The sequence below is a fragment of the Vigna unguiculata genome, chromosome 1 (assembly GCF_004118075.2).
Source record: "Vigna unguiculata cultivar IT97K-499-35 chromosome 1, ASM411807v1, whole genome shotgun sequence".
Classification (NCBI taxonomy): domain Eukaryota; kingdom Viridiplantae; phylum Streptophyta; class Magnoliopsida; order Fabales; family Fabaceae; genus Vigna; species Vigna unguiculata.
Window position 1 is genome coordinate 22,128,405 of NC_040279.1, and position 15,104 is coordinate 22,143,508.

The 15,104-nt window shown below is 32.9% G+C and overlaps 2 protein-coding genes across 2 annotated transcripts; both read right to left on the minus strand.

Moving 5' to 3' along the window:
• Window positions 1–3,761: 3,761 nt before the first annotated feature.
• Window positions 3,762–4,672, minus strand: LOC114176904 (light-regulated protein, chloroplastic). Its single transcript, XM_028062103.1, has 3 exons — window positions 4,367–4,672; window positions 4,108–4,266; window positions 3,762–3,949 (listed from the first exon to the last, which is right to left on the minus strand). The coding sequence occupies exons 1-3, from the start codon at window positions 4,549–4,551 to the stop codon at window positions 3,874–3,876; spliced, it is 420 nt and encodes a 139-aa protein (XP_027917904.1). The 5' UTR covers window positions 4,552–4,672; the 3' UTR covers window positions 3,762–3,873.
• Window positions 4,673–5,346: 674 nt separating this feature from the next.
• LOC114194680 (sialyltransferase-like protein 5) lies at window positions 5,347–14,546 on the minus strand. Its single transcript, XM_028085046.1, has 11 exons — window positions 14,185–14,546; window positions 14,022–14,098; window positions 13,687–13,773; window positions 13,490–13,567; window positions 13,309–13,400; window positions 13,015–13,216; window positions 12,672–12,762; window positions 6,837–6,895; window positions 6,552–6,700; window positions 6,293–6,374; window positions 5,347–6,209 (listed from the first exon to the last, which is right to left on the minus strand). The coding sequence occupies exons 1-11, from the start codon at window positions 14,300–14,302 to the stop codon at window positions 5,817–5,819; spliced, it is 1,428 nt and encodes a 475-aa protein (XP_027940847.1). The 5' UTR covers window positions 14,303–14,546; the 3' UTR covers window positions 5,347–5,816.
• Window positions 14,547–15,104: the final 558 nt, after the last annotated feature.

A 15,104-nucleotide genomic window follows, 5' to 3' on the forward strand; every position in this document is an offset into this window, starting at 1 on the left:
GTTTTAGATCAATACTATTTTTCACAATAAATATGTTTTCATATTTTTTTATGAAACTCAAACACTATTTTATTCAACTCAAACTAGTTAGACCTTGTGTTTTCTACCAAATCCCTATCGACGACACTTGTTGTACTACAAACTACTCAATATACTTGTTGGAAAAATTGGTTGCATTGCAGCATCAACATTAAACTAAAAGCAAGAATAAAACAAATAAAGAAAAGTAAAGCAAGTTATACTATGTGGCCCAATGGTGAGGCATGTTGGCACTTAGAACCTCGGACACACACTCACCAACTAAAAAATTCATTAAAGAGGTTTAAGGTTCTAATTAGAAGATTAATGAACACCAAAGGCTCCCCCAAGTCACCTAATTTGGTTATGGATACAATAAGTAAAAACAATAAAAGATACAACTCAAATAATGCAAATTCTCCCAAGTGTTTTGCGCCATTCCTCCTTTTCTTACCTCGAAGTGCTTTTGCTCTTTCTTGTGCAATCCCTCTTAGACTTTGAGTTGCACTTTGGTTTCCACCCCCCCCCCCCCCAAGATGTTAGGGATTGGTTCACATCTAAAGAGAGTCTACACCAAAGAACAAACCAAAAATGAAAGGAGTTCAAGGAATAAAGCAAGAAAAGTGATAGAGGACTATCTTCGCAATCCATACAAGAGGAACTTGAAGAAGAATCATGACAATTCGAAGGTCAAAGAATAAAAGATTAGAAGAACAAATTTCTAACAAGCTCGTGATGATCCAAGAAGTTGGAAATTCAAAGAATTCAAGTCATGTAAACCGTTGGGCAAGCCACGAGTCGTTGAACGAACACTTGAATGAGTTTTTTATGCACTAGACGCCTTTGGTCATTGGGCGATGCAACCAGGCGCTAGGCGACAATTTTTGTTATTTTTAAAATCAGTTTTTGTTATTTATTGAGCCTATGTAATGGGGCTTATTTTTATCTTTTATCTTAAAAGGATCTATAAATACATTGGCCTACAAAAAATGTAATCACTTTATATCATATATTGAATTTTATTTCAAAAAAGAGAGGATTCTTTTTATTCTTGACTTAGGCCTCAGGTTCTTATCAAATACTAAGATCTTTGTGATAAATCTTTCTTGACTTAATAATCCTATTGATTATGGTGTCTCTATTATTGGTTCTTATCAAAGAGTGACCTCTTTGTGGCGAATCTTCCTTCGACTTATCAATTTGCTAGATTGTGGCGTTCATCCATCTTTGTCTTATTCTGCATTCTTTATAATTATAAAATTATCAACTTTGATTTATCATGTCTAATATTTCATCTATCTTACAAAAGAAATTCAAATTTAGAGAATATCGTCGTCTTTTTGTAAAGGATCGTATCATTTTTGTATCAGAGTCAAGTTCTATTGAACTTTTCCTTATATCATTTAGAACTCAGAATAAGGTCTGGTTTGAATTTTCCATTATTAATTTCTTTTAAATATCATTGGGCATCATGGTATATCTATCTTTTGAGAGTTTTCATTTTTTTTTAATTGAATATTTCTACATTTGATCCATGGAAATTAACTTTTCTTTTGTTTCCCGTTAAAGACAATCCCAAATAATCGTGTATAAATACAATTACATTGTTTTACACGAGTTTAGATATTTGAAGGGACATTTTGTTCACAAACTTTCATTTTTTGACGATGCAATCTTGCCCAACGAACTACAATCTCACTTAACAAGAACAAAGATAGTTAAACAACTCGCCTAGTGAGCAGATCTTCTTCGATGAGTAATTTTGACCGCAAGTTAGATTCTGTCAATTTTTTGTGTTCATGTCAATTTTTAGGTTAGTTTGAATTGAACCGTAAAAATTCAAAAAAAAATTAGGGTCCAAATATATAAAAAAAAAGTAAAGGATCTAAAAAGTTAAAAGACAAAAGAAATTCGACGAATTCAACACAATTATTTTAATGTTTTAAATTGATTATGGTTTGTTTTAATTATTAAGTCTTCATTCAATTTTGTTAAAGTTTTTGCATTGTCTTGAAAGTTTTAATTATTAAGTTTTATTTATAATTTTTTTTGTTGGCTTTTTGGGTCAAAGTTTAGATTTCATAACATTTTACATATTGATTGATATTTTCTCTTTAAGCTACTAGAGTTCCGTTTAATATACACAAATCTAAACTTAATAAAAATCAATTTCTCTTTAAACTAAAACTAAAGTTATAAAACTCTCTTATGTAACTCTTTTTAAATATTTATTTAACTTCTGTATAAGTTGTTTTTAGCTTAAGGAAAAAATTATCTAACTTGTGATCTAATAAATCCTTGTACATCTTTCACGATGCAATATCTGAAATTTGTGGCTGCCATTGAAAGATGTCTATTCACCAGATTGTGAATGGATAAGTCTCAGAAAGTTAGATTTGCTTAGCTTCTGAGTGCCTGATACAGTGCTATGCCTATCCATCTCATGCTAGACATTTCCAACTATACTTTGCTTTTATTGTTCCTGCAAAATTTTACTTAGCTTTGCACCTTCTTAATTCAATTCAGATGTTACACATTCAATTATACCATCAACAAAAATTAATGTAATTGTCTCAAACACTGTTCTTTTTAACCTCTTTCAAGTTTCACATATTTTATTTTTATCGGCAAAAAAGTTTCACATATAGTTTCTGACTGTATTGTTCATTATAGAATGAATATATATCCTAGTAATAATAAGAATTACAAAGAAGCCTTTCAAAAATAACTATTACTTTAACTTCTATAAACTAATAACATATGATTTTTGCATTTTCAATCAATCAGAAATCAGGTTAGACGTATCTATTAAGTGTTGCTTTTAATAAATGAACAAACTTATGGTGATTTATAATTATATGACAATATAAATCTTCTTACACTGTATAACTCACATGTACAATTCACAATGTGATAACTAATTACTTTAAAATATTTTTTAATTTATTTTAGAATTTAAAATTGTGGAATAATGTTATATATATATATATATATATATATATATATATATATATATTGCACTAGATTTTAGAGTAGGTTAGTATTCGCTTTAAGACAACAAAAGCCTTAATAAGCATTTACATTCATTGGACCCATGGATTTTTCTCGATTTTAAAACTTCAGTCAAAAGAAAAGTTACGGTTTAACATCTATAGCAATATATAAAAAAAAATTTATTTTATGTTTATATTTTAAAATTTTAATTTTATTTTTTAAAATATAATTATTTATTAAATTTTTAAAAATTAACTATTAATTTTATAAATTTTTTATAAAATCATATATTTATTTTTTCTTTTATTAACTATTATTCTTCTATTATTTCTGATATTTTTAGTAAATATAATTTTATTTTATATATTAATTTAATAAAATTACAATAACATTGTCTAATATATATTTAAAAGACGCGTACAGGCATTCACAATATTTACGCCAGTTTCCTGTAACTTGAATTCAAATTTTATTACTCCATTTCTTTACTAAATCCTCTGGTATCGCTTTTCCGAAGACAACTTTTTATTTAAATTTATATTTTTTAAAATAAGAAACAAGCTCAAATTCAATTTTAATCTATATAGAGTAATCAATGTACAACTTGGTTCCCCTCAAATTTTAATTAAAAAATTAATCTTTTAATCTTTTAAAAGTATGCGATTTTTATTCGCCAATAATTCAATTGTCAATACAGTAACATAGTAAAACTAATCGTCAAAACTATTAATGAAGAAGAGAGAGGCAAGGCTATGAAATTTAGTGTATAATTATTGTAAAATTTATACGAAACTCAACAGAGTTTATATCTAAGTACTGTACAACCAAAGACTTCAATCACTAGAAGTTGATATGAAAAGTTTAGAAGACATTCTTCTGAAACTCGGGCTCACAGAAAGTTCCTCCAAGATCATCACAAGCCTCTCCCCGAAATACCCTGCAAAACACATCCACAATATCATAATGCTTTCCCACTGTTCTGCATTTAAATCTATGAATGAAGTCCATAAAATGAGTATATTCTGAATTCAAAAGAGTGTTTGAAAATTGATCTCAATTGATTTGGTATTTGTAAAAGGGTATCTGTTTGGTTACGTTTGAGGATCATTGTATTCAAGATACTCTCTCTCAACGTTCTCTGTAGCTGTGCGTGGTGTGTCGTTCTTGGCTTGTGGCTGCAGCTTGGCTTCAGGGTACATCTCTGCCATGCAGGCTTCCCCTCCCACAGTTTCACATGCTTCTGCTGGAAACACTCTGAAAACAAAGCAGCCATTAAAACACAAAAACTCAGACATGAAATTTTGATGCAAATCTCAATTTACAAAAGAGTTTTAAGTCAGAAGGAATGACTTACGAGAAGGCCGAGTTATAGTCCACTGTTGAAGTGTCAGGATCGGCGGTTGCAACCCTAATTGGAGAGTAACGAGGGGAGGAGCGTGGGGATTTCAATTTGGTAGGGAAGTTGGTGAGATGGGTGACAGTCTTTGTAGGTGCCAAAGGCACAACGTTGGGGGTAGCAAAGGTTAAAGCTGTTTGCATCTTGAAGGTGTTGGTTTGTTGAACTTTGAGCTTGGATTAAGATTATGAGGAGCAGTGATTCCTATTTATAGAAGAGGATGGAGTGAGATAAGGTTTAGGATGACAGTGCAAGAGTGGAATGAAGTGAGATATTTAAGGTGTAGGATAAGGTTGTCTTTTTGTGTTGGGGATCGTTCTGCTATAGCGGCTTCCATCAACTCCAGATATTTATTATGCTCTTGGAATTTTTTGATCATTGTAATAAGGAAAAATTTACCTTCTTCATCTGAGGTTTTAAATTTAAGTTTTGTAAATGAATAAAGCAATTGTTAGAGAAGCTCTATCCGTAAAATGCAACTTAATTATTAATTTAAAAGTTTTAAGTAAACAAAGTAATTTATGTTTTAAGTAAACAAAGGAATTAAGTTTTAAATCATTAAGTTATAAATTTTACAGTAAAATTGACAAGCTGATAAGGGAGAACAAAACGAAATAAAATGTAAAAAAAATGAGTTTGCTGATGGATTAATTAACAAGGCAAAACTTTTTATCTGCACATCTTTACAATTGAGAATTGCCTAATAGAACTAGTTAAATGTTAGAAGAATAGGATCAGCTCTGAGTATTACATCCAACAGATAACATGCTGCATGAGTCACAAATATTTGAAGAGCTAGTGATCTTCTTGAGGCTGACCAATTAGTAAGCAAATGAAAAGGTAAATTCAGCAAAATAACTCAAGCAGCAATTTGTGGTACAAAGCCAGATAAGAACTTAAGAATTGTGGCAAGTGGAGCAAAAGAGAAAAAACATGAATAAAGGGGAGAAAAGAAGCTCAGCAACGAAATAAATACATTGAAAATCTCGTAAAACAAAACAGCTCACTATCATTTTCTTTATCCATTATCACAAAAAAAAAATGTTTTTTGCAGATACTTCTTTAGCCAATTAATACATTATAGAAGACAGACACCTATCATGCCACAGACTAAGGACTGTCCATTCCAGAACTGAAAAAAAAAATGGTACAACAAACTTCTGGTTCAGAATTCCTGTAGTGTAATTTCTTGACCCTAACGTGAATCACCTGGATTGGTGGAATTATGCATATTCACTCCATTTTTTCACTTGGAGTTGAGATTGGTGCTACGCTCTGGCCGCAATAAGTGAAGAAACAGAACGCTGTTGGGGGGCTATGACAGCAGCCCTCAGAATGTAACTTCATCCCAGATTCTATAGAAGGTTGGGCACGATCAAACAATAATAATAGAAAGCAAAGGCACCATTTACGCCTCAGATTTTAAGGAATGTCTCACACAGACTAGATCATCCAACCTATTGCCATCCATTTTATATAGAGAGACCCCTTGCATCTGCTTATAATAATCCTGTGCTTCCCGCCTCAAACTCTCAAAAGGCATCACTTCCCATTTACTATAATTTGAATATTTCCTGACATCACTCATGTCTGGTGATCCTGAGACAGGTCCACTGTTATCTGGATCCACATTGCCCCACACCTTACAATTGCCAAACTGTCCTAAATCACCTCCATGACCGTCTTCATTCCTTTTCAAGCGCAAAGCTGCTGCATGTGCTTGCCTTATCATTTCTCTACTAGGTATATCTGACCAGTCTTCCCTCCTCTTAGATCTCATGGGCGAGTGAATCCTGATTACCTGACAATAAAACCCAAATCGAAAACATTATAAAATATACACTCTAAATATATTGTGTATAGAAATTTATAATTAATGTATACCCCAAGACATTCTAGAAGTTGGTAATACGCTCTTCCTTGAAGTGGATTGTGTCCCTTCCTAGGCTTAGAGAAGTATCTTGTCCTATAAGAAAAAACAAATGATAAAAAGGGAAGATAAAAATGTTCGAAAGTCTTTTAGTATCACAACCTTACATTTACAAAAATAAATAAACAAATAATTTAAAAGTTAAGATTTGGTGTATCAATGGAGGAAACACCAAGAATTTGAGAAATAATCAATATCAAAATAGAAACTCACCATTCAGTGTATCCTGGATCAACAGTGAACCCATATATATCAATGATATCACACATGGAGAGCGCTAACTCAATAGATTTCATTCCAGTTCCTTTGGCACCTCGACGTAGTACAATTCCTTGGAAGAGATAGACTGGGTTGGGTATGGTCTGCAATAAAAGGTAGTTTAAAAAAAATGTAGATAAACCTATTCTAGTAAGTAGCTAGGTATCCAGCTGCTCCCATCTGTACTGATATATACCTAAAAGCATTCAATAAAATGGTTATTAAAGAACAGATTATCACCTTTATAACTGCGTTGATTTCTCTGTGTGTCAGACTTTTGATTATGAGAACCTCAGTGTCTGCAAAAGAACAAAAGTGTTAATCCTTTCATATATAGATACCATAAACTAACAGACAAAAAAAAAAGAAAAAAATTAGGATTAAAATCTCATAATATCTAGTGAACTTCTCGATTTCTACTTCCCATGTCTTGAGAAGCCCAGATATATAAATATATTTGTCAACACATAGTTACAGGAATCCAACATTTTATTACATGTTTATCAAAATAGAAACTTTTTTAAAAGGCTTAAATATGTTTTAAGTCTCTCAATTTAATACAATTGTTTCCAATATACTATGTCCGCAGCTGTCAGCTACAATGGATTTTCAATCATGTACTATGTTGTAGAACCCAATATTATTGGAACTCTGTAAACTTTTAAGACTTGTTCTTTTGGAGGAATGCCAAAAATATGTTCGATGTCTACATGATGCATCCCAAGTATGAAGAGTTACACGATCTTGGAAAACATGGAGATCATCTTGGCCCTTGATCTAGATCTAGAATTTTTAAAATTTGAATTTTATTTTTGAATTCTCTTGTTTCTCCTATGTAATTCTCAGCCAAAGCTTGGCCTGAGTGGCTATATACATAGTCACTCCCTCTCTTCGTAAATCATTTTTATGATATGAGAATTTCAGAGATTTGTAGAAGCTCTTGTGAGAGTGATCACTTTTCTAGAGTCTTGTCTTGGTTCTTGGAAGTCAAGTAGTGATTCAACTTTTGGTGCTTATCTTTGTGAAGGAACATGAAGACCCACTACAAAAGTGGCACAATCATTCTTCCATTCTCCAAAGTCTTATTATCATTTTATCTTTGATTTCTAGTTCTTATCTTCTATCCTTAACTTGTTCGATTATTATTTGTGTAGATCTATTCTATCCACAATTTACTTCATGTTCATGATATGTTCATCTACTTTGCTTCTTATTTGTGTTCATATGTTTGAATCCCAGTTCTATTTTTGCTCTTACTCCTATTTAAATCTTGTGCATGGAATCATTGACTCAAGTTTCTCATGAGCTATTTCATGATTTAAAACAAGGAGGAGATTCAAATTGTCGTTTACTTTTGTGTTTCATATGCTTAAATAATTCAATGCATATATTACTCTTATCAATGACAATGACATGATATCCTTTATTGCGGAAGCTCGAGCGGAAATAAGAGAGTTGAAGATGTTCCTTGAAGCCAATTCACAGGAAGAAATAAAGCAAAAACATTATCAATTATATATGGTTTTGGTTTTATGTGCTATGAATCCAGACTTGGATCATGTTCATGATCAAATTTGCCAAGGCCAAGAGATTCATTCAATGGAAGATTAATTACACGATTTCTACAATATCCCTACTCTTAAAAGGAGTGGAAATTTGATTGAATCTGTTGGATCCTTTGTCATGATGTCTAATTGATGGAGAGGAGGACGTGGAAGTCAAGGTGAACGTTGGAGCAGAAGTGGTTGACCTTAGTGTTCTTATTATAAGAGGATGGGACACGCCCAAGAAACATGTTGCTTCTTTGCATGGTTGTCTTGAGAAAATAGTCGATGTATCCAAGCCAAAGAAAATGAACACAAGCTTTCTAAGGATGAGTATCCAGAATACCTTCTATACAAATCCAACAACCAAGCCCAATCATTTCAACACCTCGTACCTCAACTCAACAACCTGCATTTCTCAATGTTTGAATATTTAAGGTCTATGGATAATTGATTCAACTTTTAAGTGTGTCTTATCACATCTCTGGTAATCATTCCTTCTTCGCCTCAATATCTTCCCCAAAATTTCCTCATCTAACTACTCTAGCAAATGGCTCTAAGGTTACTTCCAAGGGAATTGGTCCAATATTTCTCTCTCCTTCCTGAAACTTGAAATGTGTTTTCGTTGTCCCTAATTATCCTTTTAATTAAATCTCCCTAAGTCAACTAACCAAGTCACTACTCTAGCAAATGGCTCTAAGGTTGCTACCAAGGGAATTGGTTCGCTATGTCTCTCTCTTTAAACTTGAAATGTGTTCTCTTTATCCCTAATTGTCCTTTTAATTTTATCTCCCTTACCCTTAGTCAACTAACCAAGTGACGTGAAGCCCAAGGACACGACGACAGGAGTCACTAGAGCATAAGGTGGTTCATCTATTGCAAGCTCAATTGTGGAAAGCCCACCACTTTGAGCATATACTAGGTTGATTACATGTATAACATGCTTGGAGAGATAAAGTAAAATTGTTTAAAATATTAATTAAAGTTAGAATGAGCCCAGAACCGCAAGTTTAGAATGTGTTCACTTAACCACCGGGTCAAATAAACTTTATTATGATATAGGTGTTTTTTTCTTTCTGTACTTACAAATGAGGAAAAACTTTGAAAATAAAGGTGTATTAAAACATTTTGGAATCAGAAAAAGGGACGGATGATTTTGACAAAAGTGAGAATATTTTTATGCTAGGGTTCTTTCGTGCATCTTGTGACTTTATCAGTGCATCTTGTGACTTTATCAATAATTCACTGATTTTGCTAATTTCTGTGACGATAATCCTTAGGCTTATTTTGTTTGTGGTACCTTCCTTTATCCAAGTTTTCATTGTTACGTTTTCAATTCCTAATTTCCTGTTTAAATTAATTCCAATCCCCAACCCCAATTTCCAACTTTTGAGACAATTCTATTTGGAATTTTATCAGCAAGTCATTGAATTGTTCTATGGCCCTTGATTTTTATTTTTTTGTTGTACAGGAACATGGTACAAGTTGATTGATTGACATGGAACATGAATCTTGAATCCATTATTTAGAAACCAATCCCTCTGTCGTATTTTGCATCTCTCTCCAAACCCTATTTATGATCGCTTAGGTCATCCAAATCTGTCTTAGTTAAAGGAAATGGTGGCAGGACTCACTAAAATATGTTAGAGTGTGAATAATGTAAAAAAAATGTCAATTGGAGAAACATGTTAGATCTTTTCTTAGGCAAAATGAAACAAAATATAACTTTGTTTTTTCCATCATTCACTCGGAAATTTGGTATCCAAGCCATGCACAGCTTTTGGATTCAAATATTTTTTTCACTTTTATTGATCAATATTCTCGTTGTACTTTGATTTATTTAATAAAAAAATTATTTGTATTTTTGTCCATTTTTATGTCCTTTTTCAATGAAATAATAAAATAAATTTGGAGAAATAATCAAAGTTCTCCAAAGAATATTTCTCTAATATCTCTTCTTATTTATCTTCACAAGGCATTCTACATCAATCCACATATCCCCATAAACTACAAAAATGGAATTGAATAAAGAATAATAGACACTTAATTGAAATTGTGCAAACTTTATTGCTTTAATATTCCTGATCATCATTGGGGTGATGATGTTCTCATTACATGCTTTCTCATAAATAGAATGTCTTCCTCCTTTGTTTAAGAAACAAATCCTCATTCTGTAATTTTTCCAACTAAACCATTATATCATACTTCTTAAGTTTTTGGTTGTACTTGTTTTTCTCAAGATGCCTCTCCAAGTTTGGATAAGCCTTTAGTTCAATCTATCATGTGTCTTACTTGGATATTCTCATACTCAGCAAGGGAACTAATATTATTCTTCAAACACTAAACAATTATATGTTTTCCGATGTTACTTTTTTTTAAAGGAACCCCCTTATTTACTTCTTCTTTACAAGGCTTAGATACTATCCAATTGGTTTTACTTTAGCCCATTGTTGGTTCCTCATCATAAGTCTCCCAACCATGAAGACCAATCCTCTTCTTAAACCAACATTCGCCCCAAGTCCTCCCCACAACCTTGTCTCACATATCTCCACAGGACACAGAATATATCCAACTTTGCATGCATAACCTCCTTATTCATGTACTCCTCCACTGACCTCCAATAGCATGGATCCCTAGGATGAAAGCTCTAGTTAGCCTATAACTCTTAGGAATGACCTCCAATAGCATGGATCCCTAGGATGAAAGCTCTAGTTAGCCTATAACTCTTAGGAAAGGTATTTGATCTACTCGTCCTCCACTGACTTCCAATACCATCCTCCACTGACTTCCCATCCTATTTATAATTTGTTGTGTTATCATCATTTATCTCCGTCATATTTCTCTTTGTATCTTCTCTATCTCCTATTTATGTTTCCAAAAAATCTTTGTGAAACACTTGATCGTCCTGTATAGCAACAAAACATGATTGTTAAAAGCATACTCTTGAGCAAAGTGGTATACGACAGTTGGTTCATCTTCCTCTAGGAAAAAATGTTGTTGGTTGCAAATGGACATACGCTATCATAGGCATTTAGTTCACTTTCTACATATACATATATATATATATATATATATATATATATATATATATATATAGTGATGTCAAAAAAATTCATATTCGCGGATAAAATCCGCAATGAGTAAAAAATGGATATTGAAAATAGATACCCGCGGGTAATGAGTACTGGTATTTTTTATACCTGCATGTTAACGGGACGGGTACGGGTATCATAGTATCCGTACCCATGGATACCCGTACCTACTATACTCTAATTTAAATTTAAAAAAATTATTAAAACATTAACACATTGATTTTGAATGGGTTATTTTTTATCAATTGATTTTAAATTTTTTTATTTATTTGTAAATTGTCATTCAATAATATTTAAATGAATTATTTTCACTTTGTTTGAAATTTATAAACGTTATGCCTTGTATTTTTATTTGAATTTATGGTTAAATTTTTTTATTAAATATTAAATTTCTCTTTGTAAATACCCGCGAGTACCCGTAGATATTACAAAAATATACGGGTACCAGCATAACGGATATTCACACGGATATGGGTACGGGGCGGATATTTATCTAGCAAGTAGGGTACGGGGCTACTACCCGTACCCTACCCGTCCCGTTGACATCCCTATATATATATATATATATATATATATATATATATATATATATATATACACACACACACACACTACTGAATGCCAAAAGTGTGCAACAGTTTTCTTCTCAATATCCCAAGAGTTAAGTGCAACACAAATGGTGCAGCTCATGGGAGTTTTGAACACGCTACCAATGCATGTATTTATCTTAAGGCACTAAAGGTGATTTTTTTATGGGAGGATTTGTGGCATAAATAGGCCTTATTGTTGCATTCCAAGAGAAGATCATGGCTTCTATTATAGCCTATTGAACAAGTATATCGAAGGGGATGGGGACGATGCAAACTTTGGTAGGAATGAGAATCGAAGCTTGTGATTGAAGCTTCAAAGGATGTTCATCCTGTACCATGGAAAATCCGAGGGAGATGGATTAGATGTCTTCAACTTTGTTCTTCTATGCATTTTTTTTTCTATATCATACTTATAGAGAAGGTAATATAGTCTTGATAAACTTGCCAACTATGGTTTTGAAGAAAAACATGAGTTTTATTTGTTGGATATTATGCCAGAATTTATTAGGGAAAGTTTCCTACGAACAAGTACGGGTTACTTGCGTTTAGATTTTCTTGATTTTGTTATTTAGAGGTTTGACCTAGTCCCTTCATGTTTTTGTTGGTAATTCTTATTTTTTAAGTTTTTTATATATCTTTTGACATGTTACAAATGATAGATGGACATTCAATTGACAATCTAGTTAGGATGTCATTGTTCCGTAGTGATTTTTTTGCATGCCAAATCTTTAATAGAAAAATTAAAGCTATATTTCACACTGGATAGATTCCCAATACAACTAATATGGCCCAAAATTTCAACAGAAGTTTCGCATCTTCGTTTAAATATTATAAAAAATAATAACTTACCAGATCCTTTTAGAATAGGGACCATGTTACGAGCAGCACCTCTGACAACTAGACGGAAATCCCTCTTAAGACCAACATATTTGGCATATTCCTACACAATTCGTAGAGACAAAATAAGTATCAGCGACCTTTTTAATAGCATATCAGATAAATGCACTACAAACTCTAATACTGTATCATTTTTTGGCATCTTGTTCAGAAGTAAAAATAATAGATGGATATTGCAGAAGCAAGTGGTCAGTTTCATCTATGCTTTGGATAAACTAACAGGATTTCAAGACAACGGAAATGAAAGAAGAAATTGTTAAAACTTTGCCCCATTATGATGGGTTGACATGTATACCTCATTAACAGGGGCCTCATTGTCTCGAATAACAGCATCATGGCTATCAATTTCTTTCCCGAATGTAGTCTTCAGAAGGTCCCCAGAATTCCCAACAACAGCACAAGTTTGGAACTGCCGTGGGTGAAATGGGGGCTTTGCAGGTAATAATACATTGAGGTTCTCTTCACAAAGAGTCTTGTTGATGCACTTCTTTGTCCCCCTACAAGAAGAAAAAGCATTAGCGCACACACACTAACTGATAACACATGCAACCCAATAAACAAAATTGAAATAAGGTTTCAAGATCCTTACAACTGTGCTATCCTTTGTGGAGCATAATCCACCCAACCACCAGGTCGAGAATCAAGATACTCTCTGGTCAACACAGTTGTCATGTTCCGATACTGCAACATCTCAACATATCAGCCGAAGTAAATACTCATTCTGAAAGTTCAAACTAAACAGGAACAAAAGGAGTGCCATGACAATGCACCTGTTCCCACAACAGGATTGCCTCACACACATCATATGTGTACTCCAACGGCTCAAAGTGCTTAAACTGTGCGTTGTACTGCAATAATTTAAACATTGAAAAAAAAAAAAAGGGAACTCAACAGTTTGACCATTAACGAAACATTAAACCAAATAAGTGTTCTCAGAACTCAGAATTGAAGAGACAGAAAGACATACCCAAGAGCTGTTGGTACCTTCAGGGTATTTAAGGATCAAATTACAATGATCAATAATATGAGCAGTGAGTCCTAGCCCCCTATTATCCTGTTTCAATTTCCAAAATCAGCTCATATCTTAACACAACTATATTCTATCTTCTTAAAAAATAAAAAATAAACGCACAACAAGACTTAGATTCAGTTGCTTATGTGTTGTTTATGTGCCTCTCCTATCAGAATTGGAAGTGAGTGTAGCCGGAGTTACACATCAATAATAATGAGAAATGATAAGATAAATAAATAACCACATCAGTATTATTCATCAGGGAGAAATGTTTCAGATCGAACAGTTACCACACATTGCTGAACACTGGACTGAAAGTTAGACAAGACGCGGATAATTTCGGATTTGCGAGCCGAAGAAAGGGACCCTGAACATGCGAATTTAAAAGGAAATTAAGAAAACAGAATTAAAATGATTGATATTACAAGTGTGGTGTGGTTACGGCGAAAATACCTGCGAAGAGAGAGGATTGGATGTAGAAGAGGAGGAGGGAGAACAATGCGGCGGCGAACACTAGATAAAGGACGGTGGGTCGCCGGTTAAGGGCTGAAACCTGCTTGTGCTGCCTCATTGGTGTTTGGGTTACGCTCAGAGAGAAAGAGACAGAACAATGTCATCTACATCGGAATGAAAATGTGGCAGATAAGGAACAGCTTCAGCTCTCCGAAACGACGACGTTTTCTTCTCTGGCGAACGTCACCGACTTTCTTCGCTTCTGATGAAAGGAATCGGAAACGCAAAAGCGCGTTTGGATTCGCGTTCTGAGGGGACAATCGCGTTTTAACCTGGTGCCAAATCAGACCAGGGACTACTGATTTATGAGTGTGTCTTTATATATATATATATATATATATATATATATATATATATATATATATATATATATATATATATATATATATATATATATATATATATATATATATATATATTTGATTTGTCTATTTTCCTCTTTATCTATTAATATTAACAGTTATTCTACGATGTTTTATATAAAATTCTAGAAACTTATAAGTTTTTTCTTTTTTTCTTTTCTTATCATGTGACTAACTCTTGGTTTAATCATGTTTTTGTCTCTATTTTGGAGTTAAAATCTTAATTTGATATCCAAATTTTTAAAAGTCTCAGTCTCCTCTTTTGTTAAAATGTCTCAAGTTTGCCCTTTCTGTTAAATCTGGATTGACATCCTTAGAGGGAGTGCCACATGTCAGTTTCTCGACTTTTTGATTTTTTTTTTTGAATTTTTTATTATTATTTATTTTTTTTTAATTTCTTTTAAAAAATAAAAAAATTTGCCACGTGTCAACCTGTCATCGTGCCACGTGGCAGAGTGATGTGGCAGTGATAATGCTAGGTGTCAGTATTATGCTAGG